Source organism: Anabas testudineus, chromosome 17 (genome assembly GCF_900324465.2).
Source record: "Anabas testudineus chromosome 17, fAnaTes1.2, whole genome shotgun sequence".
Classification (NCBI taxonomy): Eukaryota; Metazoa; Chordata; class Actinopteri; order Anabantiformes; family Anabantidae; genus Anabas; species Anabas testudineus.
The window spans coordinates 16,815,198-16,839,687 of record NC_046626.1 but is presented as its reverse complement, the minus strand read 5'-3'; the positions used below and the strand labels follow the sequence as shown (position 1 = coordinate 16,839,687).

Genomic DNA, 24,490 nt, shown 5'->3' with positions numbered 1-24,490 from the left:
ATGCTGTTATACAATGACACCACATACTACTGCTTAGAAAATGACAACATGACTCAATAATCATATCACCACCATGCTGACAAGAGCTAGGACTGAAGCTTTGGGCTGTACAGGTGTTCCTGTTTATTCGGCTATTTCACTGTGAACCTAAACTTCACTTCTTACCACCTTAGATCCGCTTCCTGGTAGAGATCTTCTGGCCAGTGTTGTTATTTATTGGTTTGGTTTGGCTGAGGAAGGCCAATCCACTGTATCAACAACATGAATGTAAGAACAACACGCTACCTCAGAAATAAGTAAAGTAAAATAAGTTTTAAGGACTTTTAATATCACATCATCATATGATGTGTGCTCTGTGCCTCCAGGTCATTTCCCCAACAAGGCCATGCCCTCAGCAGGAATTCTGCCTTGGATCCAGGGCATCTTCTGCAATGCCAACAATCCCTGCTTCAGATATCCAACCCGAGGAGAGTCTCCAGGCATCGTCTCCAACTATAACAACTCAGTGTAGGCCTACGAACACCCACTAAAATACTGTTTAACATTAAATACACTTATTATAGATGTCATATAGTTGCATATATTATTAAGTTGAGTTGATTTAGTTAATACATTCTTTTGGCTTATTCCAGGTTGGCACGGTTTTATGTTGATGTCCAGGAGCTTCTGTTCAACGACACAGAGGTCCAGCAGCTTGGCCGTCTTTGGAACGAAATGTCATCTTTCTCAAACTTCATGGACACGTTACGTAACAGCCCATCTGTGGTGTCCGGTAAGGGGAAACTGTGAGAGCTGATTCAGACAGTGACACTTCTCATGAGACTGAAACTATTATAGGCTTTTTACAGCTCTCATGTTGTAGATAGAGCCGTTTTTAGCAAGGTTAACAGAGGTTTTCCATGATGCTGAGCATAACGAGTTGAGGTGTTGTTACTTTCTGACCAGAGCTGATAATAGTACTGATACTAGTTACTGATAAATGATTATATTTGATAGTTTTTTTTTAAAATGGTATTCAGTTGGTTATTCTGTATTATACATGATCAGGTATGAAGGTTTCTCCTGATATTACTTCAGTTTAAGTACCTGTTGGAGAGTTCTCTGGTAGCCAGATGATTAATGAATACTTTATTGATCTCCTTGGGGAAATTGTGGGTGGACAGCTGCTAGACAGTATGTACAGTGCACACCATGGAATTGCCAGGGTTCAGGTCGGGCTGAGGACCTTTGCTGCATGTCAAACCCCTTCTCTTCTTCCTCTTTTCCTCTACACATAAATAATCTACCTGTTGGCAGAGCTGTGCATAAAACTAGGCTCTTCCTTTTGCTCACGGGACTTTCCGCCGAACACTAAACGCCTGCCTGTTCTGTTTTGGTGTGAATCATTTCCTGAGAGCAGTCCAATGCTGGTTGGGTCAATATTGTCTTTAGTGGTTCTACATTTTCAGTTTCTGTTTGTGATTTTTCCATCTAGGCCGTGGGCTGAAGGTTAATGACATTCTGAAGGACGATGAGGTTCTCACAGCCTTCCTGCTGCGAGACGCCGAGCTCTCAGACTCAATTGTCAACCAGTTTGTCAATGCAGAAATAAGACTGGAACAGGTGAAGTGGGATGTTGATAAGTGAGAAACATTGCAGTCTAGTCTGTATAAGGATGCAAAGCAATCATTCATTTGTCTTTGCTCTGCACTAAAGACTTGGTTTAAGGTCAAAAGATGTATATGAGATGAAAGTTTTTCTGTAGTTCTTTGTCTTCCTTCAGTCCTGTTCAGTTGGTGCAGTATGGCCTCTGTATTTATGTATTTCTTCTGCAAATGATGGAGTGAGATACTATAACGTCCCTGCTGTGTGGAAGCTGTGGGTGATGGTGGGTTTGTTGAAACAATGAGCACAGAACACACAAGTGGGTAACAAAGAACCACTAAAGGCTGAAATTCTGAACTCTAGTCTCATGTCCATCTTTTGATCTTTAACAAAAACAATTCAAAAATAATTTAATAAAAAAAATATTTTGTGCCATTCACCACTAAAAATAATATAAATAGACTGTCCACTTGCATTTTTGTCCAGCTTGCCTATGGTATCCCAGACCTGCAGCTGAAAGACATTGCGTGCAGTCAGGCCTTGTTGGAGCGCTTCATCATCTTCCCCAGTCGAATGGGACTCCACAGCGTCCGCAATGCTATGTGTGCCTTCAGCCAGCAAAGGCTGCAGAAGATAGAGGACGTCCTTTATGCTAATCTGGACTTCTTCAAGATCTTCAGACTGGTGAGTAACTTGTAGTAGCTGGGTGTGTGGCCTATGTTCCTTTCCTCTATTCCTGCTTGTCCTATTACCTTGCATTATTGTTGAGGAGTTTGTGCTTGGTTCTAGTGACAGAAGATAAAAGACACTTTTTAAGTTTTCCTTTTTCATTGACGTCATTTTCATTATTTCCACTGTGAGATCCTCTGGAAGGCCGTGTTTGTTGGAAAAATCACATCCCTCTTCCTGTCCTGGCACCGAAGGCCATAGCCACAGCCAATCTTCCCGGTGATAGTTTCATTTCTTTACAGTATATTCACTAATTTGAATGACTACTCATCAGCAAAACTTGACAATATTTAAACCCTTTCTCTGCCAGTTCTTTTACTATATGTGTGCACTCAACTTCAGCTAGAGTGAGTCAGGTGACGGGCTCAGGGAGTTGGCATGGCATTATCCCTCCTGGCCTGCTTCTCTAATGGGCTTATCTAGACCTCACCCACAGGTATTCTTTAAGAGGTGACGCTGGTGCAAATACATTACCAACATGTGTTCAGAGTTCAGATGGTATAGCTGCCACCACACCTGGTCATCTGGTTGCTAGAAAACCTGACTCTAGGATTGAGGGACAGAGCTGCTGTACCTTGAACTGCCTCATTCTTGATGTGGGAAAGGGCTGAAATGCGTTTGAACAGCTGCAGAAGTTGTATAAAACAATGGCAACAGGCATCATCATGTTCACCAGCCAGATATTATATTGTAAGTATAGAAACACTCTCCGTCATGGAAAGGAGAGAAATGGTGAAATGTCCTGAAAAGCATTGTGTCATGCTGGAACACATTTGACATCCTTGCAGTTTCCGTTTGCTAGAGAGCAAACTGTCAAATCTCCACAGCTGGCATCTGAAATCAGAGCTACTGTATGTTCAGGGCCCAGATGAGGTTAGACAGGCAGAAAGGACGGTGTCTTTAACCCATTAGCTCTATTAGGTTTAAAACACATTACCACACCAATCCCTGCCTTGTAACACCTTTCCTCCCGTCATTACGCTCCTTACTCCCTTTTACCATCCACCTCTCGACACCCTCCCTTCCTATTCCCTCGCTTTCTCTCTTTTCCCCCCACACCGCACCTCCTCCCTCCGTCCTTCGTTCATTGAAATGCAGGCACAAAGAATGCCAGAGGAAGGATATCTCATGTGTGTGTTTGTCTTGGCATTCAGGGTTTCCGTAACCCTCAGCACTTTGCCCTGACCAGGCTTTTTCTAACACCTCCTGCTAATGGTTTCTCAAGAAGATAAACCTCCACCTCACTGGTGGAGCTGGGGAATATTGTTGGCGTGTTTTCATATCAAACAATTTATGAATTTCTGCTTTGATACAGTTTCACCAAAGCTACTCACAGTCTGTGAAGCAGCAGGTTTCTAATCCATTTGATTAGTCTGTGTAAAGAAAACAACGTTTTGCTCCTTTTAATTTCTTGGAGGAACTAGACAGTATTTTAGAGCTGCTGTTAAACTGGGTTCTTGTTAGATTATCTGTTTAAGATAATCATGGTATGAATTAATTAAATTGAATCGAATTAATAAAAGAAGCAGCGGTGGCTTTGTTAGACAAGAACAAATAGAAAATCGTCTCAAAAATTGTCTCATTTGAAAAAAAAACTGAATGAGAATATTATGTTTTTCTTTAATGCACATGTGTCTTTGTCTCCCCAGATGCCGCAGGTTATGGACAGAAGTTCAGAGGGGATTGACCTTCACTTCTGGGGCCGGGTACTTAAGGCAACGTCAGAGAAGATCCAACTTGTAAGTGCTGCAAACTTCATCAATTCCTTCCACTCCCGCTCCTTCTTCTCTCCTCTTCTCCTCGGTCCTGCAGGATCATAAGCCCCAGTATTTTTAGCCCTGCAGGAAACTTGCCTTTTCCGCTGCTCCCTGTTTGAGAAATGCTCGCAGAGGACGCTGAGGAACGAGCTCAACAATGTGGGGTGTGGATATCTTTGTAAAAAAAAGGTTACGTTGATATGTCTCTGTAAGCTCATTTGATGTGTGTGTAAGGCTCTGTGTCACTGTTCTGGAGCTTTCAATCGCAGCCCATGATCTTTATTGGTAGATTAAAGTTAGTTAGAGTTATGGGATTGTAGATGTTCACATTTCAACTTAATCTAGGCGCTTAAAGGACCTAATGTCCATGTTGCAAAAACAGAAGAATAGAAATAGAATAGAATAGAAATAATTGCACCCATATTGAACAATGATAAAACTGAACATGGAAGAGAATAGAAAATAGAGTATAGTAGAAATTAAAGGAGATATATTACAGCGTAGTGATGGACAGAACAGAAGGTAGGACAATAAAACTCAGTTTAACAGAAATTATATTGAAGAAAAACATACATATAGAAAAATCTATGGTAGACATTAATGGGAGATATAAGATGATGTTTAATAGAAATTATATAAAAGAGCAGACACAAAATATAGACTCTGATTCAGTTCAATACAATAGATACTGAAGAGAAATATGAAAAGCATAGTGAATCTGCTCTAGCATGTTAGAATATTAATAATATTAATACACAGTGTGTCTCATATTCACACACTCGCACACAAAGACAGACAAAAGCAGATGGAATGACTGTGTTGTGTGTTTCGGCACGTTCGCTGTACGTCCCGGGGGGGAGGGTATCCCATCATCACCTCAGCCGTGATGGGAGAGAGAAGGAGGCGGTGGGGGGTGGGGGAGGGCATGTGGGGGGGGGAGGGGGGGAGACACATTCTTGAGAGGTGACACATCCTGTAGGTGGGACCTTCGTATCACCGTGGTGACAGAAAGGCGAGCCAAATGCTCCTAATACCCACCTCTCCTTCCTTTCAATTTAGCAAGTGTGTGTTTGTGTGGAATAATAAATCCAAAAAGGGAGGAAAAGGGAGTGAAAGCGAAAGAAATCGGGGGGGGGGGGGGGGGGGGGTGATGTAGCCTGTGTGTGTGTGTGTGTGTGTGTGTGTGTTCACAAGTAAGGCTTTAAGCGTGTGAGTGCATAGAAAAACCATGACTCATTTTCATCACTGACCTTAAACCTGGTTGGTTAACAGTGCCGCAATAAAGTCCTCATTTGAAACCTTAGGGGGATTATAGAGCTACGTATGCTAGAAAATACAAAGACAACTCCACCTAAAGCCTAATTCCCTATGACATCATCTCACATTTGAAGTCATTACAGGAGAATTTCGTTATCGATTGTTTACAAGTGAGGAACAATGTGCTGCTAACCCCATTAAGCATTTACCTCAAATTGTTGGCAACCTGCTCCCTATTCCTTTTCAAGGGAAATAATACACACTGGGGAGAAACGCGCTTGGAAGAAGCTATTTTTGTTCTATCAATTGGAGGATATTTAGTCCACCCTCCAACTATCCTCAACATACGGGGAGAGACTTCTCTCCGACATGTTTGCTTATCTTACAAACTATTTCTAGTGGCCGTTTATGTTACGAAATTCACACGGTATGAATGAATATGAAAAACATAAATATACGTCTGTCATGTATAATTATCTGATAAGAGGTCAAAAAGCTCAACATTAATTATTAATACTTTCCAGCAATACACATGCTCATCCTGTTGGAGGTAGCATGCTATTGTTCTGCTTGTCAACATGTGACAGACAGGAGTCACAGAATATGAAAGGTAAGGTGACAGCTAGTCTGCGTACCTCTGTGGGGGTTTCAAGGAGTGCAGCTCTGTGTTGTGGGTCCTGTGTCTGAAATATAAGTCAACTTGTTTTTGGATTTACACAGGCAACTAGATAGGAATGTTCTTGGCTTCATTTCAAGCTTACGAGTCCTTTTACTGTACTTTACCTTCACAAAAGTTCATCGTCTGTTTGTCCTACAGTTCAGTTGAGTTTGTAAACATTTCTTTAAATTTTTTATTCTTGTATATTATTGTAATTGATTTTTGGAAAGGCAGATCTGGGGACACCCCTGTTAATAGGATTTCATTTACCAACACCTGTTGGTAATAAGGTGACTGACAGTTGTTAGTGAAGAGCTCCAAGGACTCACGTGAGAGGTAAAAATTAAGGGGTGGTCTTTTTAGTCTTTCTATAGGACTGAAGTTTGGATTGTGGCTCAGGATAAACTAAGCATATACTGTAGGTTAAACTCAACAGAAAAGCTTTTTTTTAGACCATAAATAAATAAAAGTAGTAAAGTTAACAAGTGAATAGGCCACTGACAACATCTCTTTCAACAGTTCCTCTGTATCTCATCCACAGCTGATGCAGCGGGAGAGCTCTCAGGAGCTCCTGAAGGCGGTTTCCTCTCTGTTCCAAGCCGGGGGCCCTTCCTCCTTCACCCAGCTCATGTCCAGTGTGTCGAGCCTCTTCTGTGGATACCCAGAGGGAGGCGGCTCCAGGGTCTTGTCCTTCAACTGGTATGAAGACAACAACTATAAGATGTTTCTCGGGGTCAATGGCACCAAGAATCACAACTATGTCTACGATGACACCACCAGTAAGTCAAGAAATCCTGAGGTTCCTCTTTATTCACAATAGACTAGGAAACACTGTGAACATATTTCATAGTAAAGCAGTCCCAACATGAGGTACAAGGAGCAGCTGTGATCTTCTGAAGCTTTCGATCTTTCTAAACAGATAAAGGTTATCCAGTTGTCATGAAACTGTAGATGTTTACATTTAAACATTTCCTGTCTCCTCATTTTTCTTCCTAATTGACTGTTTTTGCTATTTTTCCACCTATAGCTCCGTTCTGTAACGCCCTGATGCAGACCCTGGAGTCCAACCCTGTCACAAAAATCGTGTGGAATTCGGTCAAGCCCCTGCTGATGGGAAAGATCCTGTACACCCCTGACTCCCCTGCCGTCCGCAAGATATTAAAGAGTGTAAGGGAGGCTGACCCCTCACCTCTCCCTCACTCTCTCGACTCACACTTTTTCTCTCTCCGTTTCTTCCATCACTCTCAGTATCTGTTTATATGCGTCAGAACCCTCTCCCTTCTTAGGAATGAGCTGACGGCCAAAGCAAATGAGGGCGGGGGCGGGGGCATGCAATCTAGTGCTGTGCGAGCAAAGGGAAGAGGAGGGCAGAATTAAACAATAAATTGGAAGTGAGAGCGGAGCAGTGAAAGGAAAAACAAGATTGTTTTCATTGTGTGACATCTTATTCATAGGTCCTGACTCAAAAGATCTCAATTACAAGTGTTTTTATTTTTTTTTGAGGAATGAAACAAATGACATAGTGTGACTACTTGTTACTTGGCATTTTAGAATTTAGATATGTTTAGATATAGATAATGTGTAGATTTCTTAGATGTCATCTGTCACCTGACACTATTACAAAACAATAACAAAGTTATACTGTATATTGATTATGTGTCTTCACTGCTACTGTGGAAATACACATTTGTGAATTCTATTTAAAGTCTGTTTTGACTTTAAATGGTGTGTATTTGTGTGTGTCCAGGCCAACACAACGTTTGAGGAGCTAGAGAGGCTCCAGAACATGGCAAAGGCCTGGGAGGAGGTGGGCCCCCAGCTCTGGACTTTCTTTTACAACAGTGTTCAGATGAACATGATCAGGGTAGGACACATTTATTCTATAGATTTCCCTACTATGGAGCCAAAAACATGGCCACGGTTAAAATTTGTGATATGACAATAGAAAACTGTTTGTCTATTAAACCTTTTCCTCACAAAAAATATTCGTGTCTAATAAAAATATAACTTTTGAAGCACATATGTCTTTCACAGGTTCCTTACACAAACTGTTCTCATGTCCTTTTCCCTGCAGGACACCCTGCAAAACCCGACTGTGATGCACTTCATGGACAACAGTCTGGAAGACACTGACTTTACCACCAAAGACATTCTGAACTTTCTGTACACTGGTCCAGAGGAGCAGAGGGACCCGGGCATGCCAAACTTTGACTGGAGGAACATTTTTAACATCACCGACCAGATCATACGCATGTTCAACCAGTATGGAGAGGTTAGGAGCTTTGCTCTCGGCTTCACTCTCTCTTTCTCTTCTGCTCCTGCCACTATCTGGCAAATCTCGCACATTCCCAGGAATAGGTGTTCAGCCTTTTTGTATTACTGACTCTCAGCTCTCCAGACAGTAGCATCAGTCTTCCCGGTCTGCTCCCAGGAGACTGCAGACGGGCCCCTTTGAAACAGAACAGGCCACTTAGCACTGCTATAGAACCACGCTCTCCTTCACTTGGCTGAAAGGTTGGGCGAACAAGTCAGCTGTCACCCCCTTCCTTTGCTTCCATTTTGGAGCCAGTGATAAAGTAGAGAGTAGGTGGGAGTGAGTCACCCCCCTCCTGACCTCAATGCTGTTTTGGTGTATGGCCCTGCATTGAAACAGACCCCCGCGCCTGTGAAATAACACAGGGCAAATCGCTCTATCCATCCTTCACTGCTTCCCCCTCCCCTCGCTCGTCTAATTTGAAGGGGGGCAGGGGTTGTGGTTTTGGAGAGAGCCCTATCAGTGGTGGCATCTCAATTTTTTCCTTTTGTCTCCAAGTTCAGCACCAAGACCCTTTCGCAGCCCCACAAACAAACCCAGGCGATTTAGCCAATTAGACATAGCTGTCAGTTAGCATTGGCCCATAGGATAACTGGTGCATTAGATCCTGTCACTCTGTCAGGGATGTGTTTCTCACACTGAAATCCCATTGGAACATGTGTATCAGTGAGGATCTTTCTTCTCAGCCCATCTCTGGGTGAACATTATTGTGTTGTGAATGTATGGTTTCGCAAAGATGAATGGAAAGTGCTCTCTCGCCTCTTTGAGCGCTCCCAGGGTATTGTACAGTAATGTGAATGGAGACATTAGGCATGGTGTATATAGGGATCCGGGGGTGGTTAGACAGCAGTGTGTTTGTGTATGTGCAGGGTGAGGGTTTCACATGTACACGAGCAAGAAAAAGTATGTGAATATTGTGGTTTTCTGCATTTATTTTTTCATATAATGTGAATTGATCTTTTAATTAACAAATATAATCTAATTCACAAATATAATGTGCCTAAAATAATAACACAAAGATAATTCTGATCTTTCATTTCTTTACTGAGAACAACCATAAAAACTTCTTTCAACTTCTTCAGTTTGAGAGTAGTCGGTCAGGGAACCTCAAACACAGTATGGCCTCAATGGAAAGTATCAAGGTTCAACACTCGGGTCTTTTCCAACCACATGCACTTAATCCTGTACACAAACAAATTATACTTAGACACACACTCATTTACATACACACACGTGTATAAATACCACTTCACTAACACAGCAGCTTCATATTTGTTCTTTTCTCAACCAGCACATAACCACCAGCTTAAAAGCCCAAACATACCCGAGCACGTGAACAAACAGTATTTACACTTGCCCTTCAAGTTCCTAAGTGAATTATCAGACCCACAGCATTTTTTCCCCTCTTCTCTCAATGCAGTGCATCAGTTTGGATAAGTTTGTGGCTCACACGGATGAGTCCCAGATGATCCATCAGGCGTTGTACCTGCTGGAGGAGAACAAGTTTTGGGCCGGCGTGGTCTTCATGGACATGTATCCCTGGACCACAAGTGTTCCCCCACATGTCAAATACAAGATCCGCATGGACATTGATGCAGTGGAGCGCACTAACAAGATCAAAGATAGGTCAGTAGCAGCTGTGTGGACCTCCCAGCCTTAAAATTAAGCACACTGTCTATTTTGAAGTTGTAATTGCCTGTGGTTTATAAGGATTTCAACCAAAGAGTACATCTGTTTTCCCTTTCTGGACTCCTTTTTGTTTCATTTGAGCAATAGTTTGAGACCTGGAAGGGTAAAATAGTCCTACCCCCCTTCCTTCTTTCCTATTCAATGAATCATCCCGTGACCACTCAGATGTACTTTGCATTTTCTTCTCTTGCAGGGATCCTGATTACTAACTCTCTAAAGGTCATGACTTCCAGACCACTGGTAGAAACTGAGCAAAGAGAAAAAGGCCAATTACTGATACTTTCCAATATGTTTCTCTGCAGCTGACTGAGCCAGTAAACCACCAAACAACCCTAACACCCTTCTGTCCCTTTATTTCTGCATGTTGATACCACTGTATTAATGAACCCATTTACATGGATTTGTCACATTCCTCAAAGGATGTAAAGCAAAACCTCTCCAGCTGGCCTCTACTGTGTGGGTTTTCTAGTCTCTCTGTGGTTCCATAATAACTCAATACCTGCCCTTTCATCCTCCCATGTGAAGCTCTTACATGCATTATCCTTTCCCTTTTATCCCCAGTTCATAAACAAGATGCTATGTCAATAGCCCCTGGGGTTGAACAAACACTTTTAGCAGTAGTTTACAGTGCACCCACAGGCTGCACTAGACCCAGTGGGAGACCTGCCTCTATTCAATCAATTAATCAGCTTGTACAAAGGGCTTTGCCTTGGATTTAAGTGCTTAAGTAACAGCAAGTGTGTGTGATTGTGTGTGTGAGTGGCTTTAGAGAATTTTGCTGCAGGATGTTTTATTGTTGCGATGTTTTCATTTGAGACAGATTAGTATTTTTATTTTCCAAACAACAAAGTTTAAATAATTAGATGATGTATGATGGCTCATGTGAGGATCACAGTAGTGGAGTGAAGTTTTAAGTGTCACGAATTTCCAGAAATTTGAACACACCACCATATCACTGTCCTGTCTCAGGTATTGGGACCCCGGTCCAAGAGCTGACCCTGTGGAAGACCAGAGGTACATCTGGGGAGGCTTCGCCTACCTGCAGGACATGATTGAACACGGCATCGTCAAGATTCACACAGGCAATGACTGGCCGCTCGGGGTCTATGTCCAGCAGATGCCGTATCCCTGTTTTGTAGACGATCTGTGAGTAAACAGGGTTCTTTCTGTTATTTTTGACAGCACTCCTCCTACAGGTGCCTACATCTGAAATTTCCCAGTTTTAACAAGATGGCTTAAAGTTTCCTTCCTTAAGTTCCTTAAGTTGTCTCCCTCCTCACCATAGCAACCCAGCTGAAATGAAAGTTTTGAAGTCACTAGAAGCTGTAAATCAATGCTGCATTGCATCAAAGTCAACTTTTTCTTATGGGGTTAATGAGTTTTCTCAATCCAGTAATGGGTTCATGTACCAACTCACCCTCTTCCTTCACCTCTCGTCCTTCTCTAGCTTCATGATCACACTGAACCGCTGCTTCCCCATGTTCATGGTGTTGGCTTGGATTTACTCTGTCTCCATGACTGTGAAAAGCATTGTGCTGGAGAAAGAGCTGCGCCTCAAGGAGACCCTCAAAGCCATGGGGGTCAATAATGGAGTAATTTGGTACACGTGGTTCATCGACAGCTTTATCATGATGACTGCGAGTACGGCGCTGCTCACCTTCATTATCATGGTGAGAAAACGGAGCAAGTGAGCTAGAGGAGGTGAAGGGAGATCATGTTGATTTTGAAACTAGGATCAAAGTTTACAGCATATGTAGCTTTGGAGAATTCAGATTTGTGTCAGGGTGTCAAACTCAACAGGTCAGTGAAAAATCCTCGTCACACAGTGTCATTTTCCTTTCAGGGCGGGAAGGTGCTGAATTACAGCGACCCCATTCTCGTCTTCTTCTTTCTGCTGACTTTCACCATTGCCACCATCATGCAGTGTTTCCTGATGAGTGTGTTTTTCAACAAGGCCAACCTGGCAGCTGCTTGCAGCGGCATCATCTACTTCACCCTCTACCTGCCCCACATCCTCTGCTTCGCCTGGCAGGACCGCATCACAAAAAACATGAAGTTGGCGGCTGTACGCCAGTTTTCTTATTACGAGTAGATATTGTCCATTTGTATCTAAACTAAATTAATCTTTTTTTTTTGCATTCTCTCTTTGCCATAGAGCTTGTTGTCTCCAGTGGCGTTTGGTTTTGGGACAGAGTACCTGTCACGGTATGAGGAGCAGGGTTTGGGCCTGCAGTGGGACAACATTCGGACCAGCCCATTAGAAAAGGACACTTACTCTTTCCTTACCTCCATCCTCATGATGATTTTTGATGGTGTCCTTTATGCCACCCTGGCCTGGTACCTGGATAATGTCTTCCCAGGTTGGGCTTGTTGTGCACTTTATGCTTTTTTCACAGTGTAGTTCAACATTTCAACAATTTTATTAAGTGTTTTTTTGTTTTTTTTACAGGGCAGTATGGCATTGGTCGCCCATTCTACTTCCCTTTCCAACCCTCATACTGGCAAAGACCTGCACCATCAGAAATGGCAGATCAAGGCCAGTATGATTTGCACTAATATCCTTTACATGCAGCCCATCTTTGCATTTTTATTGTGGAATAGTAAGTCTGGGTTTGTCACCTGAGTAGGAGAAGTGAAAGCCACTTCAAAACTATCTACAGCTAGGAAAGGAAAGGCATTGAATGGCTGCTGAAAGGCTATAATTGTACCAGACAGGTCAATATGAGCTGCTGTATATAACAAGTCAAGACCCCACAAGAAATCCGCTGCATCTTCTAACACTCTTTAGGCAAGAATTAAATAGTCTTGGTAAAATATGTTTTAGTAGGACACTACACAGCTTAAGATAATTAATTTTGGAATTTTAGGTGTGTCTTAATATTTTATTTCATTTTTAACATTGCTCATCAAAAGTTAAGATTATGTTATCATCAGTATCACGCTGGAAACGTGACTAAATGCGACCAGGAGGTAGTTTAAAGTATCTGTCCCCTACAGATCCTGAGAAACCTGAACCTGAGAACATGGACAAGGATGTAGAGAGCAGGGAAACTCCAGATACCAACATCTGCAACGGCTCAGCCTGCAGGAAAACCTGTAAGCACCAAAGTAAGAGGGAACGACTGGAGAGAGAGAGGGAGATTCTGAGACGACAGGAGCAAAGTCCAAATCAGGAAGAAGAGTGTCAGGACTCAGGGAAAGAAGGTGAGAATTTAAATACACAGCTGAGAGGCAGCAGTAGAAAGACAGGCTGACTGGGGATGATGAGCACGCTGAGGACATCTTGTGGACACGCCAAGTAAGATGCCAAATCCAGAAAGCAAATATGCCTAGATGAAAGACTCGGAGGCACTAGTCCACCAAAAAAGAAAAATTGTGGTTGTGCCTATTGTGATCATTAAATAAGCATTTCCTGAGCTGCCTACCATGCTCTGCCTCTGTTCACTATACATGTGTACTATTACTGTTACTGCAAAATAACAGTAATAATTAATCTAATTTTTTTCCCATCTATTTTCCAATGCAGTTCAGTTGTTTTTTGAGCCTGAACCAGTTGGCCTGAAGATGGGGGTGCACATCCAGGACCTGGTAAAGGTGTTTCGTGGAAGCTCTCGCCCAGCCGTCAACTGCCTCAATATCAACTTCTACGAAGGCCAGATCACATCCTTTTTAGGTCACAACGGGGCTGGAAAAACCACGACTATGTAAGCAAAAGTCCGATTTAAGAATTTCAAATAAATAAAGTGATGCATTTAAACATAATAAGCGTGCACTGAGCGAGTTTCACATCTGTCTGCACTTAGAGAGTTCCTATCAGTAATTTTTTATTTTAATATGGCACATCATTATAGTTCAAACTACTACTACCACCACCCAGACACCCTTTAACCCTGGTCCAGTAGTAGACAACCCTGGTCTTAGAGAACCACAGCCCTGCTTGTTTTCCAGCTGTCATGGTACTGTTATGGTTTTCCAGGTCCATCCTGACTGGCCTGTTCCCTCCTACGTCTGGCACTGCTTACATTAATGGAAGAGACATTCGAACTGACATGGACGTCATCCGTTCCTCTATGGGCATGTGTCCTCAATATAACATCCTATTCAAACAGTAAGTCACATTCCAGATACTTGAATGAGTTCAGTATGAATAGGACACACAAATGACTTGCATGCAGAATTTCTGAACTTTTCGAACCCTGTGAAAAAGAGTATAAGACAGATAAGTGACTTGTTGATTATATTTTGTTTGGCAAAAGTTTTTAATGGAGTTTTGAAGGTTTAGAATGCCTTCAGCTGTGATAAAGAGACAAAGAAGCTCTGTTAAAATCAATTTGCATTCTTCAGAGTTTTTGACAGCAGCTGCTGAAAGCCAGACTCACTAATTTACTTCCGAATTCAGACTTTCCCAGCTTTAAAAGAATTCACACGCCGTTAAAACTGTCAAAACTACAATTTTACCCTCTTCCTCTGTAAAACTCTTTATTGCTGCTGCCATGTTTTTGTTCCAGTCTCACAGTAGAAGAGCACATCCTGTTCTACTCGCTGCTGAAGGGTCGGACTCAGGCGGAGGCAGAGAGGGAGGTTGAGGACATGCTGGTGGATCTGGGGCTGCCGCACAAGAGAGACGACGAGGCTCAGAACCTCTCAGGTTGACGACTTCTTACCGTGTGTGTGTGAAAGAAAGAGAAAAACTTCATTCCTCCATGAGCGTGTCTCCTCTGAACTGTCTGTCTTGCATATGGCAGGCGGTATGCAGAGGAAACTGTCAGTTGCCATGGCGTTTGTTGGAGGGTCAAAGGTTGTCATCCTGGATGAGCCCACCTCAGGAGTGGACCCTTATTCCAGAAGATCTATTTGGGACCTCCTACTGAAATACAGAACTGGTAAAAATGTCCCTTTAGCTCCGTCTTCTATACACGTTGTAGACTACAAGTGCAAGTCTCAGCCCCCGATGTACATTTTTTCCTGTTACACTAAAAATGAAACAAATCTTTGCAGCTCTCCTGAGGCGCTTGAATTAAGTAGCGAGCTGATCAAAAGGAAAAATTCAGCTACAACAAAAGCAAAAATTAGCATCATAAAGTCAATACATTTTAGCATCTGCTGGCAAAGGCTCTTGAAAGCTGTGGTTAATTATGTTTCTGACAATTAGAATGGATCAAAATGTCCTTTGGTGAAAGTTTAACCCCTGTGCAGGCCGTACTGTGATTCTGTCCACTCATCACATGGACGAGGCCGACCTGCTCAGCGACCGCATCGCCATCATCTCCAAAGGACAGCTCCACTGTTGCGGGTCCCCCCTGTTCCTTAAGAACTGTTTCGGAGTGGGTTTCTATCTGACACTGGTGCGCCGCGTGAAGGACCTGAGGAAGGGGGAGGTGAGGTTTGTCTGCTTGGTGTGAAATTGAATGAGTTGCTAACACTGACACAGTAGCTAATAAATAGTTTTCCTCTCTTCAGGCTTCAGTTTTCTTGCAGGATTTTATTTTTCTTTGTTAAATGTGTTCTTGTCTTTGCTGTTTCTATCAGAATGACTGCGACTGCGCCTCAGACTGTTCCTGCTCCTGCTCCATCTGTACAAAATACAAAGATCAGTCTCAGAATCAGTCCCAACATCTAGACAGAGTTTTGGAAGGTAAGTCTATACTGTACACTGCATAATCTTAAGGTCCCCTGTTTTCTGATTTTGAGGAACAACTTGAGATTTAGCCTCTGAGTGAGCCAAGATGTCAAGGATGGAAACAGTAATTCATTTTAGGTTTCTATTTGTTATTAATATAAAGTACACTTATGATATCATTAAATAAACTAAGAATTTAACATTCAAGAGTCAGGTTTTACCCGTTAGCACAAACATCAACCCCTCAGCTGTGAACACATTGTGCTTAAGATGCTGAATATTGAATTCTGATGGTGCATGGACACTTGTTGCTTTTTCCACTTGAGTGCCATCCACTTAAACCCAGAGAGTAAATAAAGGTACAGAAATATTTCAGGCTTCATCAGCCTTGGCAAGAAATCCTTTGACCGATGTTAATAGTAAAAAAGCCTCCGGTATAGCAGTGCAACGTCTGTGACTAGTAGGGATGTGTGGGAGTGTCTGGCCCACTTTAAGTTAAAACCAATTCAGAAACAAAACAATATTTCTTTAACATTTATAATTTAGTGGTGAAATTGACCCGTGAGCCTTTTCTCTTTCATTCTGCCTGGGGACACTATAGTTGAGATGCAACAGCATGAAGTTGTTCAGACACAGTTTCTCATCCATTTTCAGAGCTTGAATAATAGTGTCTGTTTGTGGGTTTTGCATTTTAAGCAGTTTCCCTTCTTTTGTCCTTGTCTCGCTTTCTGCTACTTCGGGTTATTCTTTAATAACTTTTCTCAGGGGACATCGACAGCATCACCAGTCTCATCCACCACCATGTCCCAGAAGCCAAACTGATAGAGACAATTGGACAGGAGCTGACCTATCTGCTCCCGAATAAGGGCTTCAAGCATCGTGCCTATGCCAGTCTGTTTAGGGAGCTGGAGGAGACGCTTGCTGACATTGGGCTCAGCAGCTTTGGCATCTCTGATACATCTCTAGAGGAGGTAGAGACATCGCTCCATCTGATGAACTGTTGTTCAGCTGGTGAAATAACATGCCAGAACAAGACAATGCTGCTACGTGTTTCTACTATATATCAGTTTGTGTCAAGATGTTTTTTGTAGGAACTGTTTAGAAACAATACAACAAATGAATTATTTGTACTGAAAATAGAATAAAATTACTGGACAGAGACTTAACTTAAACTTAAAAGTGGAACTTTATTTAATGTGTGAAAAGTTATAAAAGTTTGACCAAGTTTTTTTTTTTTTTTGCTTTTCAGATATTCATAAAGGTCACTGCAGATGGGGAAGCTGCGAATAATGCCACCACTCTTGGTAAATACCACCACTGAATATTGTACATGGCCTTTTCCTAGAATTGAATTTCTGGCCCATTGCCCTGTGACTCCAACGTGTCGTTAATCCATTTGCCTCTCATCTGTTTTTATTGCGATGTTAGTGTCGTATAAGCAGTCGCTAAAGTGTAAACTTGTGTACCATGCGTTAGTCTTCACCCTCTAGTTTGTGTGCATGTTTTGTGTCTCACTTTTGTGTCGCACTCCCACCTCTAGAGCAGTGGATGTTACAGCGGAGAAAAAATGACAGCAACGTTGGTGTAGAGGGAGATGAAGGTCAGAGACTAGCGAGCCACTCAATGGGAAATAGAAGAGCTTGTATTTTTTTTTCTTTATTGAACCGACTGGACTTGGGTCAGTCAGAAAAGACTTGTTGTTAATTGAATTTTACAGAACAGTATGAAATATGTAATGTACCCGACACAGAAATATATAGTATTCAAATATATATTATTATTTTAATCATCTTCTTTATGTTATGGCAACAATTGCATTAACCTTCTATCTTCTGGTCGAGGTTTTGAGTGATCCAGGTCTGGGAAGTTAAAATTAGCCAGTCCAATAACAGTTCCTCTGCACTTTTCTTGTACAGCACTGCTTTTAATTCACATTTACTCACATTTAGCCTTGACTGCACACAAAAAGGATGAACAACCTCTTCAGATGAATTTAGATGCTCTGCTCAGTTGATTCTCTCCAAACCTGCTTTTCCAACTTGATAACAGCCTCCCCGCTGAATGTTCTGAACTCAATAGATCTTTAAGTTTAGTACTTACTGTAGGTTTTCTTGTTGACTCCAGAACATAATGACATGAACGGGACTGCTCATGGCGCAACAGACAGCAGCGCAGGAAAGGGCTCCAAGCAGGTGAAAGGTGCCAGTCTGATCCTGAAGCAGTTCCACGCGCTGCTAGTGAAGAGGTTCCACCATGCTACAAGAAGCCAGAAGGATTTCCTGGCACAGGTACTTGAATTAACAGGATGTCTTGTTAGACGGCATTTTCTTTGTTGATAACTAACTATTGACAGCTATAAGAATAGTTGTGATAACTGTACTGGACATTAATAATGTGGAAAAACAAAAGTTTTAACTGATATTACTACGTGAGCTATACTGAAAGGAAACATACAATGATGCACCAGCTTTGGTTTTACATTTCTAATCCCCATTTTTAATGTGACAAATGTATTCTGTGTTGTTGTCAGATCGTCCTCCCTGCCAGTTTCGTCCTGATAGCTCTGATCTTCACCATGATCGTCCCTCCTTTTGGAGAGTATCCCAGTCTGACTCTCACCCCCTGGATGTACGGACAACAGTTCACCTTCTTCAGGTCAGACCTCGTGACAAACACTGCACAATGGAAGATTGCCAACTCCGAAACACTAGCTTCAGATAAACCATCAGTTATGTGTCAGGTAAAGACTGAGGTGCCTGGCGGATTAATGTTGGTGATATTGTTTATATTCTTTGTCACCCCTTTACATTTAGTAATGAGCAACCATTTGACCCTAAAATGAAACGCTTCATAGAGCGACTGTTACACCCACCAGGCATTGGGACACGCTGCATGCAAGGAGAGCCACTGGGGTGAGTATCAGGACTACAGATAGACGAGAATGAGATACACATGATTTATACTACTTTAAAAAACTGGTTCTGACAATCTGGACCATTAGAATAGAGGAAAAACATTGCTGCTACCTGTTTTCCACCAAAGAATAATCACATACATTATAATAAATGGCAGAAACTACAGTTGACACAGTGTATATTACATTTTACTTCTCTCCAGAATGCCTTGTAACAACAGGTCATCAGGGTGGGAGTATCCTGACGTCTCCCCTGTGATCAGCAACATCTTACTGAGCCCTGAGTGGACCCAGCAAAACCCCTCTCCCTCCTGCCAGTGCAGCACCAGTCAGAAGTTGACCATGATGCCCATCTGTCCCGATGGTGCGGGCGGTTTGCCCCCGCGCCAACGAGTCGAGGCCACAGGAGACACGATGCTGGACCTGACGGACAGAAACATCTCTGACTACCTGGTCAAAACCTACCCCAGTCTCATCAGAACCAGGCAGGTTTACATTTGTGTTCTAATGATAAAACTGGGGAATATTGAAAAATGAATCATGTCAAAACTGTCAAAGACCTTAGAAGCAGATCTCAAACCCGGTGTGAGATGACAGACGAGATTAGGCTGCTGCAAAGAAATACAAAAAAAAAAAATCTTTAAGGTTTATAAACTAAAATGTTTCACACAAGTTGTGATTGCTCTGTAAATAGTTTTGTTTAACCACATTGAAATAATGACCTCTCCACTTAATCAAATTCTGAATTTAATTTCACAGTTTGAAGAGCAAATACTGGGTGAATGAGCAAAGGTAATTATTTCTACTTTGTTCCTGAAAGTCTTCTACTTTTCAAGATTAAAAAGAACTTTATTAAACCCATGATACCCATCAATCCTAGTTTCTCTTGTGCATATTACTTATTACGACACTATAAGGCACACTGATGTGGAACAGTGAGTATAAATCCTCTCTGTCATTAGATATGGGGGTCTGTCAGTGGGAGGACAACTTCCCATCCTGGACGTGAATCCCAAAGACATCCAGAATGTTTTCCATCAGCTGGGACGAATGCTCAACATCACAGGGGTAACTATTGTAATGTTTGTTCATTAGACATGAGAGCTGTGTTCATTTCATCTGTTCATAACGAGCACTGTGTTCACAGGGTTATTATTCTGCGCTTGCACTGAGGGAGATTGGTCCTTTCTTACATTACATGGAAAGTGAATTCAATGTAAAGGTAGGTGTGAGGTTTTTCTTTTTGTTTTACCACAAATAGCAAAACCAGTGAGCAGCAGATTGTTTGCAAATGCTTTTGCCACTGGTCTGATGTCTTCCTCACTTTGCTTTTACTCTATATTAAGCTTTTCAATTTATAAAGTCTGCAGTGTTGCAGGCACGCTGACTGATGGCTGCAAGTGCTGGATTTAATAGCTTTCTTTGCTGCTTAAAGTAACATAAGTAAGGTCAGCTTGCTCGTCCTTCTGCTGTACATCAGGACTGTAATTGGAAAGATAAGGTCAATAAACTGTGCTTTTCCTTGACAGGTATGGTATAATAACAAAGGCTGGCATGCCATGGTGGCCTACATGAATGTGGCTAATAACGCCGTCCTGCGGGCCTTCCTCCCCTGGACTGCCAACCCTGCCGAGTTTGGCATCACTGCCGTCAACCACCCTCTGAACCTCACCAAAGAGCAGCTTTCTGAGGTCACAGTGTGAGTGTTACTCTATTACATGACTTTTGTTTTGTGTTGCTTTCTATAGACTCATATATATACATGCATTAGAGTAAACAAAAGCTCGAGCGGGGGAAGTGCAAAGATAAAAGCTTCTACAGAGACCTCTGCTGAAACCTCCCGGCATGATAAATGATTTTACATTAAATAAAAATAACAACGGACAGAATCGGCTGCAGCTGCTGCTGAATAAAAAAAACAAAGAGAAAATTAAATACATGCTGTATATAACAATTATTTCTCATGCTGCTGTCCAGCATGTCTAGTAGACTTTAGTCCTATGTTATCTGGGTTTTAGTGCTGACATATATTTTATGTACATGTACTGTTTAACAGCCTTTCTCAAAAATATTATGGTTTTAATTTTTATCAAAATCTCAGACCAGAACGTTAAATACCAACTTCATCTGCTGCTTATTTCAGGTTGACTACTTCAGTAGACGCCGTGGTGGCGATCTGTGTTATTTTTGCCATGTCCTTCATCCCTGCCAGCTTCGTTCTCTACCTCATCCAGGAGCGCGTGACCAAAGCCAAGCACCTGCAGTTTGTCAGCGGGGTTAGTCCCTTAGTTTACTGGGTGGCCAACTTCTTCTGGGACATGGTTAGTAAAGATTCAGTGTGTGTCTAATTTTAGTTTTTCACATTTGTACAGTATTTGCATCGATGTACTCAGGCAGATATTGTGGATTATCTCTGAGTGAAATTGCATCGTACATTAGCTTTGTGTACTTTCTGTATTTATCATCTGATGAATGCTGGTTCTCTCTCCTAGATGAACTACTCCCTCAGCACTGCAATGGTGGTTGGCATTTTTATGGCTTTTGACAAGAAGTGTTACACATCGCCATCCAACCTGCCAGCACTAATAGCACTGCTTCTACTATACGGGTAAGACTTTGCTTAATTTAGTTTGGATCATAGTTGGGAGGGTGTGAAAGGGAAACACAGACTGTGAAGGTTGTATTAATATGTCTGACATTAACATGTAACAGAATGATACAAGAGAAACTGAATTACAAACCAACACAATGCATCTATAAAAAAAGAAAAGATGCATAAATGGCATCAAAGAGAGGCATAAAACAAGTGTTCTTATTTCTGAATCTTCTCTTTGGCTCTCCTGCTTTTAGATGGTCAGTGACACCCATGATGTATCCCATGTCCTACATATTCAACATCCCAAGTACTGCGTACGTCTCCCTGTCCTGCATCAACCTGTTCATAGGCATCAACAGCAGTGCCATCACCTTCATCCTGGAGCTTTTTGAAAACAATCGGGTAGGAAAGATACAGTTCATATGCAAAGATTTGACATTAACTCTTACAGAGGTTTAGAAGATGTACCTTAAAGAGACGTTTCCACTTGTATTTTTATCACGGGTGTTAAAAATACATCTCTTCATTTTGTTCAAGTGTCTCAGTGAGCCTTGACGACTACAATTCAGAGCAGAGCGATCTCAAATCAAATGTAAAAACAATACAGAGAATTTCAAGTGCTACAGTTTTATGACATTGATTATACGGTGCAGTTTGGCATGATTGAAAAAAATAGCTGGAGTTTGCTTCAAACTACTTTAATGATCTGGATTTATTTTCATCACATGCAAATACCATACATTTGAGTAGTATGGAGGAGTTTCATTTAGCCCAGGATATTTCTCCCACACAACCACATTTAGTCTGATATTGATGTTTACTGTGCATGTTTGCAGCACTTGGTGTAATGTGCATCAGATCTGCACATCGGGGAAGTGTAAACTGAACATAAACACTTGTTTTGTTTTTGACAGTCTTTGCTAAAGTTCAACGAGTGGCTAAAGAAAGGCCTGCTAGTGTTCCCTCACTTCTGCCTGGGGCGAGGACTGATCGACATGGCCATGAACCAGGCTGTTACTGATGTTTATGACAGATTTGGTAAGTCCTAGACACACAGAGATTATGATTATTATTTTAATAAATATACCTTTTAGTTCTGACATATACTTTTCAATTAAAAAGCTCAGTATGTTTCAAACTGTAACATGACTACTTTAGTCATCCGAGTTCTGCTTTGTACTGCTAATGTCTCACAGACAGTTGTTGTCAGATGTCAGAGCCGAGTGACCAACTGCAGTAAAAATGTTTTTTGTACAGCCTGCCTTTTTTTTTTACTCAATGAACAAAGAGTCTATTTTTAATACAGCTCTTATCTTCATTTCCAGGTGAAGAGTACACAACAAACCCCTTCCAGTGGGACTTTGTAGGGAAAAATATTGCCTTCATGGCAGTGGAAGGCTTTGTCTACTTTCTTCTCAATCTTCTGATCCAGTATCGGTTCTTCCTGGACCACTGGTAAGGCACCAACTTAACACAGATCAGAATACAGGTTCACATACACACCCTCTTATGACACCCTTTCCATCGACACAACCTAGAAAAATGTTTCAGGGTCAGTTTAGTTATTAACAGACAAACTGCAGCTTTGCTGTGCCAGATGTTTGCTGACACATGGTCTTCTTGCATGCATCAGGTTATCAGACTACAAACAGACTCAAACGCAAGATGAAGATGACGATGTGGCAGCAGAGAGGCAGAGGATCTATGATGGAGGGAGGAAGACAGACATCCTGCAGATCAGGGACCTCTCCAAGGTACAAATCACATAATCATAATATCAAGTTCATACTACATTTTAGACTGCAAAAGGCATTGTACGTGTGCAAAATAAACTCTTTTAAATCATTTTATTCATATCCATATACAACAAGTGTACATTTAGAGTAATTGTGGACATATCCACAGAAAATCAGTTTCAAAGAGCAAAGAACAAAAATAATCAGGTGCTACAGACAAGAAATGCATTGGCAGGTTTTTATTGTAGGAAAAAAAGCTTCTGGCATATTTCATTATATTTCTTTTCTCTCTAAATGTTCTAAAAAGTACTACCCAAATAAATATTGTTGCTCTGCCTTCTCTGCACAGACCTATGTAGGCAGGAAGAGGGCAGCTGTGGACCGGATTTGTGTAGGAGTCCCTGCAGGAGAGGTAAAGTTCAGTTCATTGACATTCAGAGCTGCTACTGTCTTTTGTATTTTCAACACTCACGCTTCCGCAGCACACTGATTAAGCTTTCACTCCGTTTGACTGTTAGAGATGCAGATAAGATGTAGTAGGTGTCTTGAAACATTAGCAGGCAACATACTGGAGTATTTATTTCTAGTCGTATTTTATCTAATACGATAAAATAATAATAATCTAATTTTCTCGCATTTGTTTTATGAACAGACATTTTTATTAAAATGAATAGACTTTTCTCTTTACTATTAAGATCATTTCAGTGCTTTATTTTCAGTATTTCAGCTAAATCCATTCTTCAGAGTCTGATTGTCTTTTGTCTTGTTAGTGTTTTGGTCTCTTGGGAGTTAATGGAGCTGGGAAGACGACAACCTTCAAAATGCTGACTGGAGACACTGATGTCAGCTCTGGGGAGGCTACTGTGGCTGGTTACAGGTACATGAAGATCAGTCAAACTCGTCCCTGGACAGTACAATAGAAACGCTGTTCAGGGCTGGATGAGATGGTACTTACAAAGAAAAAAAAAAAATGGGGCTTATCCTTCTTGCAGTTCCAGGTGGGTAAGTGTTTGAAAAAGTCAAGCGAGTTAGAAAGTTTCAGGACTGAGGTTATTCACACTGACTGTAATGAAACTATCTGAATTATCCTGTGACTAAATTATCCTGTAATTAGGAAAAGGATGGGAGCTAGAGCTTAAATGACAATTTCATTTCTGTAATGGAGCAGTGGTTTTACCAATATTCTCTCATAAAAAAAAATTAAATCATGCCAACTACTCTTTTTTGTCAAGGATGAAAACGAATCTCAAACCGCATTCGACACCTAAACTCTATTTAAACCCAGATGAATTTAAGTTCAGTTTATCAGGCAGTTAAACCCATCTCAACCTGTTTGACCTGTGCATCAGTTCACTGCCGTGAGTGACACCTTGTGTCTTGCAGCATCCTGACAGAGATTCTGGATGTGCACCAGAACATGGGCTACTGCCCCCAGTTTGATGCCACTGATGAGCTCCTTACTGGCAGGGAGCATCTCTACCTCTACGCCCGTCTCAGGGGGGTACCTGAGTCAGAGATCCCTCGAGTGAGTAGGACTCCAGCTGCTTTACATCTTGAGCTGTCAAAGGATGTTTCACCTTGCTGCCCAAATGAAACCAGTTTGACTAAGCACTAGGCAGAGGGAGTATCTCTGTCG

The 24,490-nt window shown here is 41.7% G+C and overlaps 1 protein-coding gene across 1 annotated transcript in view; it reads left to right on the top strand.

Annotated features, from left to right (window-relative positions):
* The window catches only part of LOC113172245 (retinal-specific phospholipid-transporting ATPase ABCA4-like), a 28,335-nt gene that overhangs the window by 127 nt on the left and 3,718 nt on the right, over window positions 1-24,490 (top strand). The window contains exons 2-44 of the mRNA XM_026375122.1: window positions 174-267; window positions 366-507; window positions 633-772; window positions 1,475-1,602; window positions 2,071-2,268; window positions 3,963-4,052; window positions 6,527-6,764; window positions 7,013-7,152; window positions 7,733-7,849; window positions 8,060-8,257; window positions 9,720-9,925; window positions 10,958-11,134; window positions 11,436-11,658; window positions 11,832-12,053; window positions 12,144-12,348; window positions 12,438-12,524; window positions 12,986-13,192; window positions 13,515-13,692; window positions 13,965-14,096; window positions 14,497-14,636; window positions 14,734-14,871; window positions 15,185-15,366; window positions 15,518-15,623; window positions 16,374-16,579; window positions 16,858-16,912; window positions 17,149-17,208; window positions 17,733-17,896; window positions 18,139-18,263; window positions 18,422-18,520; window positions 18,726-19,007; window positions 19,282-19,314; window positions 19,485-19,590; window positions 19,670-19,744; window positions 20,052-20,221; window positions 20,666-20,843; window positions 21,015-21,130; window positions 21,373-21,520; window positions 22,033-22,156; window positions 22,444-22,573; window positions 22,752-22,872; window positions 23,204-23,266; window positions 23,625-23,731; window positions 24,238-24,379. Of these exons, the coding sequence (XP_026230907.1) occupies window positions 174-267; window positions 366-507; window positions 633-772; window positions 1,475-1,602; window positions 2,071-2,268; window positions 3,963-4,052; window positions 6,527-6,764; window positions 7,013-7,152; window positions 7,733-7,849; window positions 8,060-8,257; window positions 9,720-9,925; window positions 10,958-11,134; window positions 11,436-11,658; window positions 11,832-12,053; window positions 12,144-12,348; window positions 12,438-12,524; window positions 12,986-13,192; window positions 13,515-13,692; window positions 13,965-14,096; window positions 14,497-14,636; window positions 14,734-14,871; window positions 15,185-15,366; window positions 15,518-15,623; window positions 16,374-16,579; window positions 16,858-16,912; window positions 17,149-17,208; window positions 17,733-17,896; window positions 18,139-18,263; window positions 18,422-18,520; window positions 18,726-19,007; window positions 19,282-19,314; window positions 19,485-19,590; window positions 19,670-19,744; window positions 20,052-20,221; window positions 20,666-20,843; window positions 21,015-21,130; window positions 21,373-21,520; window positions 22,033-22,156; window positions 22,444-22,573; window positions 22,752-22,872; window positions 23,204-23,266; window positions 23,625-23,731; window positions 24,238-24,379 (6,192 nt within the window). The remainder of the gene's footprint in view (window positions 1-173; window positions 268-365; window positions 508-632; window positions 773-1,474; window positions 1,603-2,070; window positions 2,269-3,962; window positions 4,053-6,526; window positions 6,765-7,012; window positions 7,153-7,732; window positions 7,850-8,059; window positions 8,258-9,719; window positions 9,926-10,957; window positions 11,135-11,435; window positions 11,659-11,831; window positions 12,054-12,143; window positions 12,349-12,437; window positions 12,525-12,985; window positions 13,193-13,514; window positions 13,693-13,964; window positions 14,097-14,496; window positions 14,637-14,733; window positions 14,872-15,184; window positions 15,367-15,517; window positions 15,624-16,373; window positions 16,580-16,857; window positions 16,913-17,148; window positions 17,209-17,732; window positions 17,897-18,138; window positions 18,264-18,421; window positions 18,521-18,725; window positions 19,008-19,281; window positions 19,315-19,484; window positions 19,591-19,669; window positions 19,745-20,051; window positions 20,222-20,665; window positions 20,844-21,014; window positions 21,131-21,372; window positions 21,521-22,032; window positions 22,157-22,443; window positions 22,574-22,751; window positions 22,873-23,203; window positions 23,267-23,624; window positions 23,732-24,237; window positions 24,380-24,490) is intronic.